The 25,032-nt window shown below is 43.4% G+C and overlaps 1 protein-coding gene across 1 annotated transcript; it reads left to right on the top strand.

Moving 5' to 3' along the window:
• The first annotated feature begins 15 nt into the window (after window positions 1-15).
• On the top strand, window positions 16-21,115 carry LOC142566822 (death-associated protein 1). The gene is made up of 4 exons (XM_075677712.1): window positions 16-208; window positions 11,206-11,320; window positions 14,217-14,259; window positions 20,632-21,115. The coding sequence occupies exons 1-4, from the start codon at window positions 157-159 to the stop codon at window positions 20,746-20,748; spliced, it is 327 nt and encodes a 108-aa protein (XP_075533827.1). The 5' UTR covers window positions 16-156; the 3' UTR covers window positions 20,749-21,115.
• The last annotated feature ends 3,917 nt before the right edge of the window (window positions 21,116-25,032 follow it).

The raw sequence follows: 25,032 nt of genomic DNA, 5'->3' as shown, positions 1-25,032 counted from the left end.
CGTCTGTACCCACAATGCATTTGCGAAGCAGATAAAGAGAAGCGTAGCTCGAACGCGGTGCGTTTTGTGCGCTCTCGTATTACTTTGTTATTACTTGAGAGCTAGTACGAAGCTACTCTAGCAGATACCTTGTCGTACATCAGAAAAGTGAAGAAAATGTCTGCTGTCGAAGAAGCTAGTGAGCTGAAAGGCGGCCATCCTCCTGCAGGTAACAAAGCATCTAGCAGGTTTCTTGTTCGCATACATATGGTCACTGTGGTCGACACGTTGCAGCGCAGTGTGCTCGCTCATAATCTGTGCACTTCCCTACTGCGCAAATACTGATGGTGTTTACTACGTTCGCCATCGTTTCGTTTGTCGCGCAACACCTGTTAAGATCTCTCTCCGCACATCTTTTTTTGTATAGCAGTGCAGTTGTGTGTGCGCATGTGCGGCGGTGGTGTTGTCTACAAGCCTGACGTAAACGGCCAGTGGGAACGCCTGGCGATGCCGTAGTTGAGGGAAACATCCTTCGTGTCATCCAAAATCTCGCGCATGACACATGCTGTCACCAATGTATTTTGAGTCGTGGCCCACTCAAACTTGCGTCCGGTTCCGCATGCTTTCAGTGTAACCTGTTCTGTCTGAATATGCCTTCGGTAGCCCTTGCCTGCCCACGTGGTGAAGAACCAGTTTCGGCGCGACGCGTTGCCTAGAATAACGGCACATCGCGCTTCGATGACCTTGAAAGTTGGGTGATTTTCAGCTGTCAACGCATTAGCAACAGGACGACCGTACCTTGAATACGTTGCATTGCGGCTAAAACTACTAAGTGACAGTCGACACAGAAATTTTGAGCGTAATGTTGCAGACATACTACGCCGCTTTATTTTTTTCTTCCCCAGCAGTGTTCGCCGACACATCTATTTCAATTGTTGATTTACACGTAATTGATTCGTGGCATAAAAAAATCCGTAATTTGCCATGGCAGCACTGGCACATAGTCATAATTCCTCATCTTACGACTTTAACTTGCCTGCATCAATACATGATAGTAGGAGTTACCATTAACCTTATGCACCCAAAGTTATGTGCTTTCGTTATGTGCTGACACGCACTCTAAACAGTTTTTGTGACCGACACATGCAAGATGGATTTTTGCTGAAGGCAGGTGCGTAACACGTTCGTGTTACATGCCTGGCTCGTAGTGTCGGAAACCAAGGCTTCAAAGCAGCGAGAATCCCTGCATACTATTCAACAGCATATTTGCAACTTGCAGATCTTGTGAAGTTGCTGCAGCAGATCACACATTTCTAGTTTCTCATTCTTTACTCGTTGCTAGATCAGTACCGTATATTTTTCCTGTGAACTTTCGATGCCAATTTATAGGCCATTCCATGCAAATCGTTGAGCTCTGCAATCTTCGTTTGTTTATATAAGTATCTATATCATAAAAAGCCAACAGACACCAAGAGCAGCATAGGGAAAATTACTTGTACTTACTAATTAAATCAAACAAATGATAAATGGCAATGAAAGTGGATGAAAATCTTGCCGCATGTGGGGAACGATCTCATGTCTTCGCATTACACGTGCGATTGCTCTAATTCAGCCACCGTGGCGCTGTTTCCCCATCCACTTTCTTGTGTATTTGTTTTGCTACTACAACTCACCTTCGTAGTGTTAGCCAACGTCACCACTCGCAGGCCTTGGCGGCAGATGTGGGACAACCTTTCTGCTGCAGCTGTCACGAGTACATGATCATTTTGGGTGAAGGCAACTGGTCAGTAAACCCACACATGCTGCCTGAAGGCACCAATGTTACCGGATTCGAGACCCTCGTTATGTAATGAACAAGAGGAAAGGGAGTTAACTGAGGGACTCTTATTTTTATTAATCATATATGAAGCCAACAAAGACGCCAAGGACAACATAGAGGAAATTACTTTTATTTACTAATAGAATTAGTGGTGAAGTAACGGCAATGAAAGTGGATGAAAAAGCAACTTGCCGCAGCTGGTGAACGATCCCACATCTTCACATTTCACGTGCGATGCTCGCCATTTGAGCTACTACGGCACCGTTTCCCCATCCACATTCTTGGTTATTTATGTTTTTTACTCTAGGACTAACCTTGGGAGTTGGGAGTGTTAGCCAGCGCCACCACTCGCAAACCCTCGCGGCAGATGAACATCCTTTCTGCCATAGGCGTCACGAGTAGGTGACCTTTTTGGGTGAAGGCATCAATGTTGCCGGATTTGAAACCCTCGTTATGTAATGAACGAAAAGAACGGAGGTTAACCGAGGGACCTGATTTTTATTCATACTAGAAGCCAACAAACAATGACACCAAGCACGACATCCGCCACCAAGAGAGGCTAGAACTATTGCATCAAACTCATGCCTTTGCTTCCGAGTTGATAAATTCGACTTCGCCTGTGATCTGCTAGCCGCCTGGTTGGCTCAGATGGTAGAGCGGTTGCCCCGGGAAGGCCCGGACCAAGTCCGGTCCGGGCCTTTCCCGGACCAGGATGAATTTTTCTTAAACTGCGAAGCTTTTCTTTCAACGAACCCGTATGGGTTTCCTTTGTTGGACTTAGTTACATTTGGGTGGATGCCTCATTTTCCCTTTATTACTTCTCTCCACCTTGTGGGTTTCCACAGAATTATGGCGTCAAAAAAAAGAAGACTTATCCCGTATCATGGGACCTGGGAAGGTCTCGTGAGCTAACCTATTTGATTTCTCTTGACACACACCCCAAAACACTTCCAATATGGCCACACAAATAATGCATCGGAATGTAAGAGGTCTAATGCACAATCTTGATGACATTATAAGGAACTCCTACACAAGTTTAATCCAAAGTTGCTGTGTGAGCAAGAGACGCACCTCAATCCTTCACACACTAACTTTTTCAGATGGTATGCCATTTACCGCAATGACGCTCTCGCCTCAGGCGGTGTTGCTATAATAGTTTATAAGGGTGTCGCCTGTCAGCATTTACAGCTGCAAACTCCCCTAGAGGCAGTTGCAGTCAGAGTAGTGCTTTTTGGTAAGCTTCCGACTGTTACTACTATATACAACTTGCCCAGCTATCAACTTTCCAAAACAGAATTTGAAAGCTTTATTGCACAACTTCCAGAGCCCTACATTGTTGTTGGAGACCTAAATGCACACAATACCTTGTGGGGTGACTCTCGATGTGATGCCAGAGGACGCCTGATAGAAAGTTTGTCTTGTACAGATGCACGTTTGTGAAATAAGAAAAACAGACTTTTTACAGTGTCGCAAGCAAGACATCTTCTTGCATAGACTTAAGCATTGCATCAAGTACAGTCGTGCCATACTTAGAATGGAAGGTTGTTAAAAAATCTATACGAATGTGATCATTTTCCGATTATTTTAAAGTTAACCAAACGGGACAAATGAACCCCATTTGTTCCCCAGTAGAAAGTCAACTCAGCAGACTGGCAGTGATAGAGCTGACGTGTTTGACTTGGGATGACATTCGTATGGCTACAATTGACAATATAGTTGCATATTTAACAGTAGTTATTGTCAATGCAGCGTCTGTATGTATCCTATAGACAAATGGATCTCCTTCTAAACCATGTGTTCCCTGGTGGAACGATGAATGTAGGGAAGCATGAAAGAGACAAAAGGCTTGGAATCACCTCTGCAACTCTCCAACCACAGAAAACCTCATTTCCTTTAAGAAAATAAAGTCTGAAGGTAGAAGAACCCACCGCCGTGCCAAAAGAGAAACCTTGAAAAAATGCATCGCCGACATTAATTCTTATACAGACGAAAGAAAAGCCTAGAACAGGGTAAACAGAGTAAAAGGCCTAGAACGTCATCCTCTGCCACTAGTAAACACACAAGGAGACACTCTTGAGGACCAGGCTGATTGTCTAGGAGTACATTTCAAGCAGATTGCCAGTGTTTCCCATTACACTCGTACATTTCTCAGATATCAGTGTCAAGTAGACAGACAGCCCCTGGGTCGCAAAGGCACAGGCAATGAAGCATATAATCGCCCATTTAGCATGGCATACCTGCCAACCCTCCCGATTCGCCCAGGAGACTCCCGATTTTTTACTGAACTTTCCGATTGTACGATCACTGTCTTATAGCTCCCGAAAAGTTGTCTCTGTTCGCACAATAATGGTTTTTGTGACACCGGCACCGCGGAATCTGCAGCCATATCTTAATCGTCAGCATCACCAACAACGGTTGCACTAGCGCCATCGGTATCATCGACTAAGCAGCCGACTACGGTGCCTAGTAAGCCGACCAAAGGCAGAGCTAATGTAGCTCTTACATTTCATGCATGCCTTCCTCCATGGTGCATTGTTGCTGCTGTTTGTATGATTAGTGTTGCCTAGGCCTTGTGTGCGGTGCACCATGTAAAGTTAGAAACCTCGTGTGCTTGATACCATAGTGCTATCAAAGCCCCAGAAAATGTATTTGCTGAAGTTTTTGTGATCTTACGCTTCGGAATTTCCGTGCTTTTTGACATCAAGAAAAGGTGAACATTTTGCATTTTGTGCAATGTGTGGATGCGATGTCAGCATGTCTCGCAGTGGCAAAGGCGACTTCAAACTGCACGTTTCTACGGTGAAGCATCAAAGCTATGTTTGCACCGCTGAGCAGCAGGACAACATAGTGAACTTTCTCCGGAACAACTGCGACGACAGTGTCATACGTGTGGAGTGCCTGTTTACGGGATTCCTCGCCGAACACAACCTACCCCTTAGTGTCAGCGACCACGTTTGGCCTCTTCTAAGAAAAATGTTTCCGAAATGCGACAAGGCGAAGCGTTATGGATGTGGACGCAACTCTAAAACGCAACTCTAAAGACTGCGGAGGTGGCCAACTTGAAATTAATTTCACAAACACCGCTTTCGAGTTTTTGTTTGTTTATTCAATTGCCTCAGCTGCTGCTCCGAGATTTCAATGAATCTCCTGAAGACACTTTAGATGCTCTCAAAGCTGAGTTTGCCACTCTACAGGCGTAGTCTTCCAGAGGACATTGTGAATGAAGAAAGTTGGGATGTGCAGTGGTCTATGGTTGGAAAAACGAAGAACACTGATGGAAAACATGTTTCACTGAGTTGCTAAGGTGATGCAGGATTTAGTCTTGATAACGCAGAGCGATGCAGTGGGTATCTTTAGCGCGCCGCGAAAAACTAGGACTGTATTCCGCTCATCGATGTGCAACACAATCCTCCAACACCTGCTGATAGTGAAGGGCTGTCAGTCTGGACCATGTTTTGAGCAAAGCTACTCTGACAAATTTTTGAAGTGAGCAAAGTCTGCTACTGCAAGGTCCCTGAAAAATGACTCGCCAAACACTGGCTGAAAGTCTGAATGACCCTCCCCCCCCCTCCCCCCCAGTTCCACCGGAAATTGAAACAATAAATGTTCCCCCCTCCCGATTTTTTATCTCGCCAGGTTGGCAGGTATGGCATGGCGGAGTTCCAGGCTTCACTGAATTGTTGTAACAAGTCTGCTCCAGGAAGTGACAGAATACTATATGAAATGATCACATTTGTACCCTGAAACCCACAGAACCCTACTGTCTCTTTAACTCCCATGTTCTCTACCGGCTACATTCCGTCTGCCTGATAAGAAGCAATTGTAATTTCTATTCTCAAGGAGGGCAAGGACCCTTCCTCCGCCAGTAGTTATAGGCCTATAGCTCTGACAAGTTGCATATGCAAACTCTTTGAGAAAATGATTAACCGGCGCCTCATACATTTTCTTGAAAGCAACAAAATACTCGGTCCCTTACAGTGCTGTTTCAGGTAAGGTAGATCCACACTCAATCACCTTGTCCGTATTGAGACAAATATTAGTGATACCTTTGTGCAGTTCTTGTCAGTATTTTTAGACATGGAGAAGGCATACGACACAACATGGAGTATTGGAATTCTCAGTGACCTGGCTGAAATGGGAGTTCGAAGAAACTTTCTTAACGGGATTCTGAGTTGCCTCTCCTATCGCATTTTCCGTGTTAGAGTTGGTAACGTTCTGTCTTGTCCTTTTATGCAGAAGGCTGGTGTTCTACAAGGTGGTGTTCTGAGCTGCACTCTTTATTGTCAAAGTGAACTCGATCCAGACTGCCATACCACATACTACTATGTTTTATTCCGTATATGTGGATGACATCCAAATACATTACAAATCATGTAATCTAAGTGTCTGCAAGTGACAAGTACAGCTTTGTTTAAATAAGTTCTTTGTGGTCGGATGAGAACGGTTTCGAACTAAACCCCCAAAAAGTATGTGCGTCCTTTTCTCCAACAAAAGAGGCGTGCTACCAGACCCCCTTATAGACCTTCATGGAGAGCGACTATCTGTGAGCTCCGAACATAAATTCTTGGGTATTAGACTATAAACTAACCTTTATTTCCCATCTGAAGTATCTTAAAGTATGCCTCCAGACTAAACCTGTTGATGCTCCTGTCATGCACATCATGGGGAAGCGACAGGAGATGCCTCGTTAGCCTATACAAAAGCCTTATACGGTCACGCCTTGACTAGTATATAATTCTGCTGCACCTAGTGCTTTGAAAATGTTAGATCCTATCCACCACTTGCGTATCCGCCTTGCTACAGCCTGCCTTCCGGACAAGTTTTGCACAAAGCCTGTAGGTTGAATGTAACGAGTGGTCTCTACACTTCCAAAGCACATTTTAGCTTCTCCTATGCCTTGAAGGTACAATCAGATGTAGATCATCGGTTCCATTCAATTATTCGCAACTTGACCATGTCCAGGCTGTTCCATAACCGCCCAGCCACCAGGCTACCTCTATCCCTCAGATTGGAAACACTGTCAGAAGAAACAGGCGTCCCTCTTTCAGAGGATGTTCTAATGGCTCCTACTCGGCTTCCACCGCCCTAGTAGTGGCCGACTATCCAGTGTGTCATCATTCTTAGAAATATCAAAATGAGCACCTGAGGCACATATGCACTTGCATTTTCTCGAGTTTAAGGAGAAGTATTCCTGTGCTGAATTTTACACAGATGCTTTGAAGTCTCCTGCTGGTGTTGCTTACGCAGCTCTCGGACCCTAATTTTCAACATCTGGGGCACTAAATCCACAAACCCGTATCTTTACAGCAGAAGCATATGCTATATTCTCGGCTATCGAACACACAAGGCTCACAAATGTCGCTAAGGCTATTGTCTTCACGGACTTATTAAGTGTAGTGAGAGCCCTAATAAGTCTAGGAAAACACAAGAACTCTGTTTTGAATGAATTATACAGTTTGTTGTGCTCTGCATATATGTGCAACCAAGTGATTCTTATGCTGGGTACCTGGCCACAACAGTATAAAAGGCAACGTAGCTGCTGACAAAAACGCCACTTCATTGAGTTTTAGTGACACAGATGGAAATATCCCCATTCTTGTCATAGACCTAAAGTCTTATCTATGCCGTAAACAGGAATCATTGGCAAGGAGAGTGGGACACACAAGCATTGAATAAGCTACACATGATAAAACCAAACCTAGGGAACTGGATAAGTGAGAAAACAGCACAGTACAAGGAAGTGCTTCTTTGCCGATTAAGAATAGGACACACGTATGGTACTCACTTGTACCTTAAGACTGGGGGGAATCCCCCGACTTGTAAGTGCGGCAGTAATCTCACAGTCCTCCATTATTCATTGCCTTGCAATAGAAGCAGAGAGGAAAGAGTGTTTCCCTTCTGCATATTGCGAAAGTATACCTCTTCACCTGGCGTTTTTTCTTGGCAATGAACTGCCTTTGAACCTGAAATTAGTTTTATTTAGCTGAAACACTCCGAAAATCATGTGGCCAGGTCATTTTTAGCACACGATTAACAGCCCTTCTATTCAAGGGCTCTTTTGAAGCTCTAGTGTCACTGTTATGTTTTACTGCATCATATTTTAACGAAACCCAATTGTCATAGCCCACATCACTAACTAGTCAGTCTCATTATCTTAGTAACTATATATTTTACGCCATTTACAGCGCCAGGTTTTAGGCCCTTTTACAGCCATGCCACATCTACCATAAGGAATTCACTGTCCACGCCATCCGCAATTCATCGACGTTACCATTTGTCATGGTGCTCTTTGGTCATACCTGGCCCTTGTGCCATAAAATACCACATATCATATCAAATAATTGCAAAGAATTTTACTGGCAAGTTATTGCGGTTGTCATTAATGTAATAGTAGGTGGCTGTTGGATGGGCAGTCACTTGTTCATTAATAAGTGAAAAAGATTGTGGAGTATCTTGGACAATTATAAAATAAACCAATAAAAGTGACAATCCAGTGCAAAACCACATGCTCACAAAGCTACTGCAGGTAAAAGTGTGCCAATAGTTGACTCTCTAAGCAACACGAAATAAGATGCCAACAGTCAGCACAAATTGCTTGTCGCAACATGGTAGTGTGAGCTTAGAAAACAAATATAATTAGGTGATCAGTGCTCAATTGAAAGTGGGAATTGGATCAGCCAAAAGATCTTAAGATTTATGGGCAGACTGCAGTGTGCTATTAAGTGAAATGTGCTGTGGTTCAATCACTCCAAATGCAGTGGTCAGCCAAGTTCACAATGTCTTTCCTGCTTATTATATATATAAAAAAGAAAATCTACTCTGATGATGTTTTGTCGATAAAGTTACTTGAAATCCAGCTATGAAATGCGCCATCTTATATTCCATACACAATTAATAGCTAAATGTAGAGTAAGAATTAAATTTTCTGGAATTCAGGTTTACTTCTTTTCATAGATTTAACTTTAAATTGCCTCGTACTAAACATTTCATCCTGACTCTAAACTTAGGAAAACTGAAAGAAACATTATTAAAGGCTATATCATAGCGTTAGCCTTTTATATGACCCTGAAAAAGGTTCTTGCACACCTGGGCACTCATTTCTTGCAGATTTTCAATCTAAGACATGCTTTGCCCATAAATACAGGGTTTGTCTGTAGGGTAGTGCTACTGGGTCTGGTAAAAAGAATTTATTGTCCGATCGGTACATATTAAACTTTTCCAAAATAGTCTCCTTGGACATCGATACACCCATACCAACACGATTCCCACACTGCAAAGGCTCCCTGGAAGGCAGCTGCCGTAGCCTTTTTCAGAGAGAGAGAGAGACTGTGACAGCTTGTTGGATGGCAGGAACATTGTCGAAACGGTGACCTTTCAGGCTTCTCTTAAGCTTTGGGAACAGGAAAAAGTCTGCCGGGCTCACATCGAGGTTGTATGGTGGCTGCGGCAAGGTTGCAACCCCTATGCGGGCCAAGTAGGCAGTCACAACGAAGGCGGTGTGAGCTGGAGAGATGTTTGGTGGAGCTTCCAGTGAACTTTGTAGAACAAGGCATTGATGGTCCATCCCAGAGGTACAAATTCTTTGTGAACCACCCCACGCTTCTCAAAAAAGAATAAACATTGCCTTTACCTTGGACTTCGACATTCTCACTTCCTTGGGGGGCGCAGGGGTTCATGGTGTGCCATTTCGGACTTTGGCACTTGGTTTTGGGGTTATACTGGAACACCCATGATTCATCACCTGTTATTACCCCGTCAAAAAAGTCCCGTTCACTTTTTAACCGAGCAATCTCACGGGAAACGTCAACTCGTCGTTTTTATTCATCACTCAAAACTTTTTGCACCAATTTCGATCAAACCTGGCTCAAGTTTTCAGAAATATTCTTGTGAACCGTTGTTTTGCAGATGTTGAAATCTTCAGCAATTGATCTGATACTCGAACAACAGTTGGCATCCAGGAGATCTTTTACTTTGGCCACATTTTTGTCCAGATCGCTCCATGTCTTAGTCTCCTGTCCGTTCTTGAACTCGCTGAACCACCTGTAAACCTGGGCCCTTGACAGGGCGTCGTCTTTGTAAGCCTCCTTTGAAAGCAAGGTGAAAGCAAAATTTGTGTACTGCTTCTCCAGTGAACGCTCCATTTTTGATGCTTTCTACCGTGACAAAAACTCGACAATAGCTTTCATGCCACTTCAGATCCTCACTGCGTCAGAGCTCTGATGTGACTGCCGCCTGGTGCTTTAATTATGTTAAATTCCAATGGTAGATCCAGATCAAGTTTTTCTGCTCTCTATGGCGCAATCCTATTCCAATGGCAGAATGAGAGAGTGAGTTGTGTGTTCCAATGACAGATTGGGACCAGCCACCAATTCGGGATCGCGCTGCGGAGTAAAAATATTTGCTCCGCTGAAATCTGCAGATTTGATCAGAAGTCTGCATGACGTATTGCCATCACCCGCCTCTGCTTCCTGTCAAGGTCGCCTGTTTCCGGTTGCGGGCAGCTATGGACGACATGGAAAACATGGACGCTACGTCGCACCATGTAATTTTGTTCCTGCTCCTGGATAGTGACAGCTCTGACTCGGCCACTATCCGAATGATTATTCTTCTGACACGGAAGAAAAACAAACGCACAGAATGCTAGCCACCGTAATTTCGCGATGATCAATTGATGGTGGTGGTGATGGTGATGAGGCCTACCCGATCCACCTCTAGTCTAGCGCCCTTTCACTTGATTTCCATGTACTAAGCGTCCCCGCGGGAGCGCATGCATTTCATTTGCAAATTTGACGAGAGCGATTGCAGTCAGTGTGATGCGCTCCGTTTGTGATCCGGCCGAGCGCTCGTGATCTGCCATTGGAATTCAGCATTAGCTTAGAACCCCCACCACAAATCCCACCTCCGGGGACCGCACTACTGGCAACTGCAGCACCTTGTGGCAGGCAGTTTCATTACATTACGGACAAACCCTGTATGATATTACCAAGTCCTCATGCCCCCTGAAGAACAAAAAAATAGAACAAAATATTTATGAATGCATTTGTCTAAGTGTAGAATGTAGATGAATCGTCAGGCTGAACAGTTTGACCTGTAATGACCCATATGCTCTTGGCGCTGGTGCTGTGAAAGCTGGAATGTGTGAAGCGTTGTATTTGTCGCCATAAAAAAGTGCTGTCAATATCTGCGTCTTTGTGGAATATCACGTCTGTGTCGTCCTTCCTTGAATGGGATCAGGAATAGCTGTGGTGTACTACTTGCAATAGCTCTCCTGCATGTTGATTTATAGATATCAAGGCAAAGCAGCATTGCATTGTAATGTGATGTGTAAGAAAAACATTCGCCGTTCACTTGGCACTGGTTTGTAAAATAATTTAACACTTTCACTACTGTTTTTCTTGCGCTTGCAGTCAAGGCTGGTGGCATGCGGATTACGCAGCACAAACCAGGAGGTGCTACTCATGAGAAAGCCCCTGAGCTTAAAAAGGATGAAGGGGATGATGCTGTTGAACAAGTCTCAGCAAGGCAAGTCGAGTATCATTGTCTACTTGTTATTAAGTAACTGCTAATTTTGTTTTCTTGTGCGCTTGCTTAGCTAAGTAGTGTGAGCCATGCAGTTGCTTGTGTATCGTTACACAATTACTGGCTGCAAAGATGATCTTTTGCAGTTCCACAAAAATAAGATTGCTGACTGTGGTGCAATGCTGTCTTAAGTCTGTGCCATCAAATGTGACAGTGCTGACTGACCACAAATTTTGTTAATACAGCCAACCTTCGAACTAATGCAATTGACTGCTTGGATTAAATGTTATTGCATTGCACTTTCGTTAATTTCGCAGCCTGTAGGAGCTTTTCGAGTGTTACCTTTCGTTGTGTAACTACCCTAACTTTTCTGTTCACAAATACAGAGCTGTTCACAAATACAGGCTGATTGCAGAATTAGAATAGAAAAGTTTGGAATAGTTTTACGTTATAGCGCCCCTGAAAACTGCCAGCATCACAGAACCAGCAGAGTCCTTGAATGGGGCCATTAAGACTCCTTAGACACCTGTTCATTTGTTGATGATACTATGTGGACAACTGTCTAGGAGGCTATGGCCGAACAAGTTTCAATTACAATACACATTTTCATGTTTACAGCCCACACTCAACACATTACATATTTCTAGACAATGTTGACATGGCAAAAGAGCTTTGCTTTTTTAATTTAATGCACTTGGTAGAGCCTATTTTATTTAATATTGGTTGCACATGGGTGTTCTTAAACACTTTTACTGTTATTTTTAAAGGAATACTGAAAGACACCACTTGATCAGTTTAGACTGGTGAACTATTCCTTCAGAACTGTTTTCCTTGAATTGGCAGAAAAAGGTCAATTACCAGCAGAGAAAACGAAAGCCAAACTTTAATTTCACACAAACTTCAGTGCTGTCATGTCATGTGATATCGCAGAGTTCCAAGTGCTTTTCCACGTTTGGGCCGTGACGCAGAAAAACTCGAAACTTGCTATAATGAGTCTAGTTCTTTGAGAATGCAATGCACCCCTTAAAAGATAAACAACTAACTAGAGCCATATAGGTACTGTCAAGATCCATAATGTCGCAGCAAGCTGATGCTGGAAGTTCAGGGGGGTGTAGCCACCCATTTTGTTTGCATTTTTATGGCTGTCCAAGCCTGCTCTCACATTGAAAGTAACCATTTTGCTTTTACAGAAGTGCAATTAAGTAAATACGACAGTTTATCTTCAATATGCCTCTTTATTGTCCCTTTAGGAGCCCGTAAAATACATAGCTCTCGTGTTCTTACTGCAGTAGTGCACTGCTTCCCTGCTTGCTCTCTGTGCGTTCTTGCAGTGTGTTCTTTAACTTTGCATTTGAAGAACCCCTGAAATGGTTCAAATTTTTTAGACGCATAGGGTACAGCTAAAGTTAATCATTCACACTACAATTTTCGTGAAACATCTCGCATTAAGAGAGCTACGGATCATTTCAAGTTACCCTCCTCCATAGTCGTGCATTTTCTCCTCAACTCATTCTCCGAGTGATCGGGGCTAAGCTCCGCCTTCCCTGGCTCTGCGTCACGATGGCACGTCGTGTCGTTCACTTCAGATTCTCTAGGAGCGAGCGCACGAAGCCTCTCCAAACTCTCCGCCAGCTGCTTGGCAGTCAACCCCAAGCGAGAGCTATCGAAACAGCGTGCATTGCAAGCATTCTGTCGCACCGCCGAACTTGTCTGGTTTTCCGGTAACCACAGGCTAGCTGGGCATTTCGAACGGCCGAGGCATAAACTCAAGCTGATGAAGGAACTTTAGCATAGATGTACGTGAGCAGCCTGATCGGTCTCCACGGTCCAGCCACTTGTTGGCACAGAGCTTAGCCAGCCAAACAAAGAGCCAATATTGCTCTAACCAAGTATGAAACATTTTAAACATTTACAAAAACTACGTGTTAATGATTACACTCCTGTGAAAAATTTACACCAGCAGCAAAGAATACATTTTGCTACTGTGTGTGGTTGAGCTCTGTGCCACCAGGTGGCTGCACCGTGCAGACCATGCAGATTTGCACTTCTGCTCATCCCGTTAAACGACACGCACGGGGACACGGCCAGGCCCTGTCACCTTGCGCAATTGCTCTTGCGTTTACCCTAATGCCGGACTCCAGAAATGCTATTGTGTTAGTAATCTTCTGGTGTAAAGTGACTGCTGCAAATGCAAAAATCCTGGCACCGATATAGCTGCAGCCAGTCCTCTCGTCTGCTGCCTTGCAGAGGGACACGATGTCGCAGCTTGACATATTTCCAGTCTCTACGTTTGCAGTCCACAACTCAACAAAGTCGAATCGTAGTGCTAGCGAAAAGACTGAGACCGACTCTGACCGCAGAGCTCTCATCAAAATGGAGCACGTAACACAAGCAGATGACGCTTGCTGTGTGCCGGAAGTGCTTAAGTGTAGTGAGAAATTGTTCTTGTGCATTCTCTTTCTGTTACTTTCTTTTTATAGAAACAAATTAACTAACGTTCCAACTATTAGGAACATCATTTGTTCACCATAAAGGTGGAGAAATTATAGATGACGCTCCCTGGGAAGCTAATCGGATAGCTCACCCACATGATGTCAATTGGGTGATTTACGTCGTATGGGTAGGGGCGGCTGAAAATTCCGCCGACCAATGTGCTGGGTTCGGCAGCGATGTAGATTTTTAAAACCTTATAATAAATTACACACTTTACGCGGAGCACTTAGTTGCGTCAATTAAGGATCAGGACCTAGTCTAACGACTCAGTACATTTGTAGAAAATTGTCAAAATCATTTCAGGGTCCCTTTAGCTAAGGTTCTTTTTTTGCATGTGTGTAAGTTGATCTTCTTATGAAAGGTTTATATTTTTAATGAATGACTTGCACATTTTCTTCATTTGCAGCCCTCCGAAGCAGCACCTTGTCATTTCGGGAGTAGTTGCCAGGGTATGTATGTCCTCTATCTCCACGGCACACATTGGCAGGGCATAGTTCTCTACGTAGCCATGCTTTCTGTTCTTAACCTTTCTTTAACTTTACTAGTGTTTAACTATGCTCGTGGACAACCTTCTGTGGCTATGAAAGGAAAGCTACAGAGGCAAAGCGCACACAACGGAGAGTGCTTCTGAAAAGAGTCCCTCATTTTAATCCACGTCAATTTAAGCTGGGGCAGGCAAAGCATAAATACCCTATTATTAGCAACAGTTAAATGAGGCAGAACACACCGCTGAATGTTATGGTTTACTTATTTTGCTACTTTTTCCTTCCGCGTCTGAGGAGGAGACTTCCGCGTCTGTCACACATCGAAGCTGCGTCGATTCAGCATCTGTTCTGAACAACCAAAGGCACTGTCGAACGCTGCCGGACTACTTGGCACGGTAACACGTGTGCAGCAGCCATGCGCCCATACCTTTCCCTTCAGAGCCACAGAAGCCACAGAGCCACAAACGCATTGCAGTGAAGCATAACAAGCATGGGAAGGGGCTATTGCCACGGGACACAGTATGCATTCCTTAATTATACATGCGTGCACCTGGTATTTCCTGTCGCAGTACGAGCACCAGTATGCCTAATACGTGCACCGACAGGCCTGCAGAGCGTTTTCGAATGTGCCTGTGGCGGATTGAGCCCTTAAGGGCAGTAAATGATGCATTTGCTTTTTCCAACTGGCCAATTTTTTGGATGTTTTCGAGGCCCCTAGGGAGTTCTTAAAATCGGACGTGGACTGTGCAACTGACCAAGAAGATGCTTCAAATGTTCCGTGGGGCAAACGAGTGGTGGAAGAAGGGCAAGAACAAAAAGGACCTACGTATTGGTGAATAACAGGAAAGGAAGCGTGCTGCCACCACTTTGAGCTCAAAAAACAGTGTTGGCTGATCTCGAGATGCAGGTGTCCCTCATCCAAACCAAAATAAACTCTTTAAAGCAGTGAACACAGCACTGAGGTGTCGTCGTGTGCGTATGTCAGGAGAGTTCAGGTTGACTTACGAGCTGTTGAGAGAGCATCTCAATTGTGACAAAGTTCGGGCTTCATACCACTGAGCTTGCTATCAGTTGATAAAAATAACTCATATTCGCAAATATTTGCTTCTGTATGCATCTACTTTTTATTTGTATTTCTTGAGAATGTCCGACTCGATTTGCAAATTTTTTTCGTCTACATTTTATTTAATGTGCATTTTACTAACCCCTCCCTTCTATTCTCTTTTTGAATAACGTAAACACTACTCCTTAGTATTCAAATTGGATGAAGTTTTCTTTTTTCTTTCATATGCTTATGAGAGTGACAGCATCAGGCTATATGGTTTCAGCCCGTCTTGACACAAAACATAGTTCTGCATCACTCGGGGAATTTTGCAAAGGCACTCGGGGAAGCCCTGGAAAACTCGGGGAATTTGGAAATGTCAACTTGGTGACACCCTGGATAACCAATTTAGAATACTACCTGTTGATGCACCATTGCTACAGGGTTTGCGTACTCCAAAGTGCGCGCAATCTAGGTTTCGCCACTTTGCGCTTGCGCCTCAATACTTAGCGCGGCGCCGTTCCATGTTCTCTAACAGTGGCCGCACCTGTACATCGCTGAGAGTGCATTGCCAGCAGTTTAGCGCAGATTATTATCATTATCATCTACAGCGATCTACTCTGCGACAATTTCTTGCAAACTGCACAATTCGCATGTCACCAGATTGGTCAGTTCGGGAAACACAGCAAGAATGTTTTGCGAAGCACATCACGGCCACCTTCTTTGTCTTCGCATCCCCACATATAGGTGCACCTCCTCCATCCATTGACAGAGGTTGCTACAAGTTCACCATGAACACTTCGCAAATTGTGTGCAATCAGTCCACATTGTTTTCTGGTATGCATAGTTGTGCGATTTCACCATCATCAACCACCCTATTCGAATCGGCAGTGTACCAATGGCTCTCTCCCAGTGGCGATTTCTATGCGCTGCTGCTGCAGAGTCTACACAGCTGCCGGCGTGTAGCATGTTTATGGGTTAAAATGTTATTTAAGCTAGTACACTGAAATATAAAGCTACAAGATTTAAAAATACAAGTAAAAACCCACTTTCGGCAGTCGTATTATCCACTTTCAGGTGACAACAAGTTTGCATTAGCCGTACATACATGGCTCCTATGGGACGCTGGCCAGGAAAAAAAAAAAGTATTATCCCAAAAAATGTATTATGCAGAATCGTATCTACAAGATTGCACTGTATTTGTACAAGGGACGTTGCAAAAGTAAGCTCCCTAATTCTTTTCTGAAAGAGATGAGGTCAAACAATCGCTATAAGAATCCACATCCGTTGTTGGTTCAACAATGGAAGGAGTGCCGGCAAAGGAGGACTGACGCATGCGCAAAGTGCCAAAGAGAGTAGCAGCAGACAGACGTGTTGGCAACGTGGTCGCCAATGGAAGTGTGTGCTGTTATCCTGTATGAATGGGCACACGAGAATAGTGTGTCCGTCATCCATGAACACCTACAGGTCGTGTCTCGGGCCTTGCATCATAGGGCACTGAGTTTTACCAGAGTGGTTTCTTCAAACTGATTGCACGTTACGACAGATGTCTCAATGTCTGTGGCAACTATGTGGGAAAATATCGCAAGGTGTATAGTTCATGATGCCTCTTTTTTTTTCAATAAAGTTCTTTTTTTGAAAATGAATGGCAAAACTTACTTTCGGAATATCCCTCGTATTAATTGAATTTGGGAGAGTCAAGCAGCTGTGTTATCTGATGCCGAGTGGTCTTGCAGTGCCCCCTGAGTATGGGTTACTGATATAAGCAGCCCATGCTTTTCTTTGGCTACAAGCTACCACAAAATTACCATATAAATACAGACTGGGAAGATTAAACACCTTATTTGCTACGGTCATATCCTGTTGCTTCAAGGGACAGAGTTGTACCATGCACCAACACTCCATCATGACGAGCAGTTTTCAGGCTTAAACACTCGCCATTCATCATTCCTCATGGCATACACAGGATAACAGAGCCAGGAGCAATCAGGTGAACAGGCCTGCAGAGAAACGGCAGGTTATGTAATTGTGCTCTATGTGTGTGCAAATACTCAAATCTGTAATATTAAGGGGAGATGCGCCTCGGAGTTCCATTTGGTTAATATTGCAACTAACTGGACGAAATATCCAGGATATACATTTTATCGCCTATTTCGGAGTATGCCTTTAGTTTCTTAATATCTCATCTGGGTGTTTTTCATTGCCCCCAGAAGTAGGGAAAGTATGGTCTCTACTGCAAGATATTGGCTTCATGTTAGGCCGATAGTATTCTAAAGTATCTTTTATTGCCCCCTGTAGACAAACCATTGCAAAGAAGGTCACTTTTTTTTTTCACTATTTTAAAATATGTTACTCTGAATTCTAGTTATGAAGAACATTCACAATTGGTTTCCTGTATTGCACATGACCAAATTTGCTGCATATTACAATAAAGCCTCAACACTTTCATTCTACAAATCATTATGCGTGTGCATGCAAAAACTTGGCCAAGATTAATTCATATAAGTGCAAGAATTTTTGTGCACAAGCAGTAGAACCTGCTGCAGATTAAAAAAAGAAAAGAAAAATGAAGTTGAACATTGCACACATTCTTATTACTGTTGTAGATGATCAAATGGCATGAAATTTGCCCAGAATGTCGGCTAGCCTTTCAAGAAAAGTGTAAAGCTTCAAAATGCTTCTGCATAGCAAATACCTTCAGAACCCCTACAAGCTTTCTGTAGAACTTCCTCGCACTTATACTACCCAAATCGAACATGATTAGACCGCTTGTCTTACAATATGAGGAATACTGTCAGGTTTCTGACATTCCTCACGATGTCCTTCAGGTTTCTAAAAAGGCAGAATGATTGCCCTCATGCAACTGTACAAAGTTATGCGACTGAACATTGACACACTCAAAAGAGACACCACAAGAACACATAATGCAAGATTCCGTGGTCTTCAGGACAAATATAAAGATTACACGGAATTTTACACAGATGGTTCTAAAACACAAACACGTGGGTGTGGAGGCTGTTAGGAAAAATTGGGAAACTACCTAGCATTCGAATACCACAGCATCCCTCTGTATTCACTGCTTAAGTTATGCTGTATGGACTGTAGTTAAAAAAATTATCACTAACAAGCAAGAAAATACAATCTTATAACACGAATTTGTTAAGTGTAATACAGGCAATAAATCTGAAATCTGAGTGTGAACCCCTGGTAGGGAATGTTTTAAACAAGGTGACTTTCAACAAATACTGCAGATCAATTAATTTCTGCTGGGTCTTGAGCCAAGTTGGGATACTGGGTAATGAAGCAGCAGATATACACACATCCACGGCAATGTGCAAAGGCATAACAAACGCAGAACTTCCCTACAGAGAGAGTATCCGAGCAATCTGGAAGGCCTTGACATTAAATGGCAACACGAATGGGACTCTTCCAGACAAGCTACACCTTGCCAAACCCGTGCTTGGCAAGTGGAAGTCATGCTATCGCCAGGAACAATATATTGAAGTAGTTTTATGCAGACTACAGATTGGGCACACACCTCGCACACATTTTTTTACTTGCAATAGAAGACCCACCAACATGCGAGAAGTGCCAAGAACCACCCAGTAATGCACATTTTACTGACATGTAAGCATATTGAAACATAAAAACTGCTGTACAATTTATATAAATTGTGCATACCTTTACAACCTGCCTCAGTTTTGGGAGACGGCACACTAGAGCCATTACCTCACCTGGTTAAATTTCTAGACATCGGCCATTTACACAACCTATAGATCAACATGCCTCTTGCACTTTTCAAATTTGATTTTATTACATTTAGTGTTTGGCGCAGCATAGCGTTGATTGCTTTTGCGTTGCTAAACCCCATTTACTTACTGTAGAACTTCCTCAGTCTTTGTGGCCCACATTAAACCACACAATAGCTATAGAAGTGACCATATCTCCTCAACAACTAAGCAAATTGTTTTTCAGCGCAGCAACAAAATCTTGTGGAGAGACTCTAATACATTTTGGATTTCTCTTTGAACACAGCAGGTCAACAGTTTCCATCTGCCAACCTCTCGTGTGTGCAAGCGTGGCCTTAGCCCGAGCACTGGTTAAAATTCTAGATGAGCTGGTGCCGTCTCGGCCAGTGCTAGAGCTTGCTTGTACTTACACGAGGAAAGCTTGCCATCTAGGCAAAACTTGTAGTTGTAATTTTTATCAGTATGAATGGAAAAATAGCTCCTACAGCTACTATGCCTCAATGAAAATAATTTTTCGCAGTCTTTTGGTTGGAGAAACGCTTACATCTTTTTATATATATATATATATATATATATATATATATATATATATATATATATATATATATATATATATACTTTTTTTTAATGAAAATAGAATGTTGAAGCGTGATCTTGGAACCAACATCTGGAAAAATTATTTAAAAAGAAAGAGGCATTTTCTACCCAGATTTCCCCTTAGTTGTGCTCGCAGGATGCAGAGAGCCTAGGAGCCATGGAACACAAGTTAAATAATGTCAGTGTCGCAGGGCATTGCCATTAGAAGTCAGTGGCCCACGTGGTCTTTAAACTTCCCCAGTAATATTTGACCTAAAATACCTAGGTATTTATATACTGAGGAATTGAGCAATACAGACATCTCAAGTCTGATTTTTTGTGTCCTTGCTGCTTTTATCATTACTTGGTTCTCAATTTAAATAATTGTACAAAGCATGACTGAAAACACTTTATCAGTGGAAGCTCGGGTTTTTTCGTGCCCATATTAAGATGGTACTTGCAAATGAGTTCTGAGTAAATATGCAAGGTGGGAAAAGTTTAATGATAGGGAAAGTTGACATCCACTCAAGAGTGTCCCTGACTTGGAAGGGAGCCCACTCTTCTTTCTTCACAGTTAAACAAAAATTCACTTGAAGCTACTTTCAGGGCACATTCTTCTTCCGTCTAGGTGTTTGCAGCATCTGGCAACATCTGGTAAACGGAACTTCTTTTTTAAATGCAACAGTACCGTTTGAGATTTTTTGTAGCGGACAAGTTGTCAACCCTTTCAAAGCACCTTAGGATTCTATTGCAAAACTATTTTCCACTTTGATGCACCTTTACAGGTCTTTCTGCGTTCTAGGGGAGGCATTTTAAGTATGCCCAGCATGCGCAATGCTTAAGGGAGCTAGAGCAGTGAAATAAATCCCCGTTCATTGACTGAATGCTAGAAATTTGGACAACACTGAGGTCCTGTGGCTTAGTGGTTTTTGCATCACCGTTACTGTCGTCTTTGTCTGGCCTTTTCAGGGGGATGCAGACTTTCCTGCAGAGGCAGTACAGGCTTTCCACAACAAGCCACACCCATCGCATGAGTATAGGGCCTCCTCCTCCAAGCCAACTATTATCCAGCAGCCTAGGAAGTAGGCATTTCTGTGCTTATGACAGTGTATTGTGTCATTTGCCAGTTTTGATGCAGTTACTGAGAATGTTGCGCTTTATCGTTCGGACCAATTTCAGTTTGTTCTTCAGTGCACAGTCACTGCTGGGGTGCCTCTTGTTTTTTCGCTATGAATGTTTTGCTTTTGCAGGTATATTGTTTTGCTTTATTTTTTTCTATTGACCATGCTGTGTCAAATTGATTCGGGGCAATTATAATCTTTGGCACTTACGCTTTCTTATCCTTCTGTATGGCAGGGCTCTTTCTATTCCCCTGGTATATTTTTTTGAGCGAAACCTCCTGCAGGGTTTCTTGTACCACTGTTTTCATTTTAATAAACTTATGGTCTTGGCACTTCTTGGTGGTGCTCTGTTATGCATGCAGCAATTGTGTATATTATGGTATGCTGCACTGCATAAACACAGACATGGCACCTGCCAACATGATTGCTAATGTAGGGGAGTACATAAGTTACAGTGTGATGTTCATTTTTCAGCAGCTTTTGCCAAGGACTCCAGCATAAGCCTATAGAATTTGCACTTTGAGTCAGAGTTGTGTGTTATTGGTGGCAGAACTTGGATCAGTCATCTTGTGCAAATGGTTTTCAGGATGCAGCATGGCAGTGCGCCATCCACAGAGCGAGATAGGATCCCAGATACCCCCTCGTAAGTTGTTGAGTGTCTGATTAGACAAAGACTGTATAGACCTTTTTGGCAGAGCAGTTTGCTCTCGAGGAACGATATGGTGCTTTCGACGGCACTCCGCACGTTGCCTCGGTGACAGCGCACGAATACGAAACCACTGCCGCTTGTGCCCTGCTACTGTACGATCAGCTGTCGGAAATACAACTGGGTGTTCGCTAACGCACTGTGATCCATTCATGCTGCAAAACGTGGAACAGTAGAGGGACGATGTATCCAGTGATTTGCTGCAAAAAATAGTTATTGGTATATTAAAGGAACACTGAAAAGAAAAATTATTTCTTCTGCATCAGTAAATTACCGTTCTACAACACCAAAAACACCACTCTTGCCACCATAAGAGGCTTGGTAAGCCAGAAAAAGCGCAAGAACGAAAGACTGGTGGCGACACCTCCTTGAAGTTCCCGCACCTGATCGCTGTGACTTCATGGATTTTGATAGAATCGTCTAAGGCCTACTTAATTATATAGCGGTACAGATTGACTACATTGTGTTCAAAAGGAAGCAAATATTAAACAGCAAGTTTCGTGAACCTTCCAAATGCGAAAATATACTTCGGAATCGCTGACGTACAGGTGTCGTGGTTTAGGCGCGAAATTCAAATACTGATACTTCGACCTTCATTTTCTCATCTTATAAACCATTATTTTGAAATGACTGCCTGCAGGGTTCTCGAACAATGCTTTATTAGTCTAAACTTATTTCTTTCACTTTACTGGGGTCCCTTTAAGGAATGGAATTTGTGTGACCAAGTCCCTGGACTGCTGCTGCATAAGGACTGCCTGTGTTACTGGCCCTTTGTTATTCGGGGCTTTCGTCAGGGATACGAAAATTCACTCATCCATCAAAATCGTATCAATTGTAATCGGTAACATCCAACGACTTCAACCTCGTAACCACTGGTTACGCAGTCATTGGGAGTAGCACCGCTTCCTGCAATAGTAGATTTGTCGTACGTTATCTACTTGCATCAACACCATCTCGCACGAACCCTTACGCCTGCTCTATTGCCAACGTATCAATAACTAAATGGGCGCACAGTTGAATCAAATCGCCGAAGCATGCATGATGGCAATTACAGCAACAACGCACGAATGTTCGAAGCTGAATGTTTTGTGATGATCCACAGAGCAAGCTAGGGACTAGCTATATTACGTTATAAGCTACGACAAAGTACAGGACATCTTCCAGTTGAAATGTGTCAGCACCAGCACCTTTTCCCACCTGGTCCACTTTCATGCTCTTCTTTTTTTCTTCAAATACAACCACGTCATTGTCTTGGAAAGATTCGGCTGTTATTTTTCGGATATAATTTATTGCTGCTTCCCCTTCCAGTTTGTTTCCATCTTAGTTTAGGATATGTTGTATTGTTGACTTCCTGCCTAATGATTTTATGTGGTTCCAAAATATTCTAGGTGCGGCCTTCTTTTTCTCGCGTATCTCTGACGACCAGCGTTCACTTTCACATTTTATCTTTGCTTACACCAGTATTTGAACCATAGACTTTTTCTCCCGGTATATTTCCCATTTACTGGCTACTTCATCCTGTGGCAACTGCGCCTTCTTTGCCTGCCTGTGCTCTCGGGATGCTTTCCGCTGTTCGGTGATCGCTTCTCGTGTCTCCCTGTTCCACCAGCTTTTCGGTTTTTTTCCTTTCCAATGAACATGTTTCTCTTTCCGCATTTCTGTCGTTATTACACTTAGAAGCTCATTATATTCCCACTCTTGGCCATTTGCCAAGTTCTTCCTGGACTCTATAGTGACTGCATATTTGGACTGGCTATTTTGCACTCCTTCCTCTCTTTCCCAACTACATATCCCATTTTCAAAATGATGCGTTTATGGTCACTTCCTATGCTGCTACACCCTTCCTCATCAATGACCATTTCTCTCAACTTATCAGGAATACATTCTGTCATCAGGCAGTAATCAATGGTAGATTGCCGGTTTCCCACTTCCCATGTGATCTGCCCTTCACACTTAGGACCTATATCCACGATAACGAGGTTATGTTGCTCACAAAGGTCTAGCATTGACTTCCCGTTGTCAGTATAGCCATCTAAATCCTGTATGTGGGCATTCATGTCACCTAATAGGATAATTTCAGCATCATTCCCGAAACCCTTAATATCGGCACTTATGCATTCCACTAACCCTTTATTCTCTGTGCAATTATTTCCGACCCACAAATACGTAACGCCCAGCCAAGTTTTTTTCCAACTCATTGTACCTGATAACCAAAGGTGCTCTTGACATCTTGAATTTACTCTTTTTCCATTTAGCTCCCTGATGGATGAGCATTCCGACTTCCCCTCCTTTTCCGACTTAGTTCTGTTGCACCCTTCCCAAACATAATTCTCATCACTGGCGGCTCTTCCGAGTCCCTAAGACGCGTTTCTGTAACCGCATACACCCTTATTTGTTCTCTATTTAACTGCTCCTCAATCTCTGCCCACTTTTCCTTTCTTCGGCCGCCCTGCATGTTTATGTAGCCTATTGCATGGCGAGCCCTCTTCATCATCGTCATCAGCCTGGTTACGCCCACTGCAGGGCAAAGGCCTCTCCCATACTTCTCCAACAACCCCAGTCATGTACTAATTGTGGCCATGCCGTCCCTGCAAACTTCTTAATCTCATCCGCCCACCTAACTTTCTGCCGCCCCCTGCTACGCTTCCCTTCCCTTGGAATCCAGTCCGTAGCCCTTAATGACCATCGGTTATCTTCCCTCCTCATTACATGTCCTGCCCATGCCCCATTTCCTTTTCTTTATTTCAACTAAGATGTCATTAACTCGCGTTTGTTCCCTCACCCAACTGCTCTTTTCTTATCCCTTAACGTTACACCTATCATTCTTCTTTCCGTAGCTCGTTGCGTCGTCCTCAATTTAAGTAGAACCCTTTTCGTAAGCCTCCAGGTTTCTGCCCCTTAGGTGAGTACTGGTAAGACATAGCTATTATACACTTTTCTCTTGAGGGATAATGGCAACCTGCTATGCATGATCTGAGAATGCCTGCCAAACGCACCCCAGCCCATTCTTATCCTGATTATTTCCGTCTCGTGATCCGGATCCGCCATCACTACCTGCCCTAAGTAGATGTATTCCCTTACCACTTCCAGTGCCTTGCTACTTATTGTAAATTGCTGTTCTCTTCCGAGACTGTTAAACATAAGTTTTCTGCAGATTAATTTTTAGACCCACCCTTCTGCTTTGCCTCTCCAGGTCAGTGAGCATGCATTGCAATTGGTCTCCTGAGTTACTAAGCAAGGCAATATCATCAGCGAATCGCAAGTTACTAAGGTATTCTCCATTAACTTTTATCCCCAATTCTTCCCAATCCAGGTCTCTGAATACCTCCTGTAAACTGGCTGTGAATAGCATTGGAGAGATCGTATCTCCCTGCCTGACGCCTTTCTTTATTGGGATTTTGTTGCTTTCATTATGGAGGACTACGGTGGCTGTGGAGCTGCTATAGATATCTTTCAGTATTTTTACATACTGCTCGTCTACACCCTGATTCCGCAATGCCTCTATGACTGCCGAGCTTTCGACAGAATCAACCGCTTTCTCGT

The sequence above is a fragment of the Dermacentor variabilis genome, chromosome 1, assembly GCF_050947875.1.
Source record: "Dermacentor variabilis isolate Ectoservices chromosome 1, ASM5094787v1, whole genome shotgun sequence".
NCBI lineage: Eukaryota > Metazoa > Arthropoda > Arachnida > Ixodida > Ixodidae > Dermacentor > Dermacentor variabilis.
Note: the sequence above shows the minus strand (reverse complement) of the source record. Positions and strands in the feature narration are given on the sequence as shown.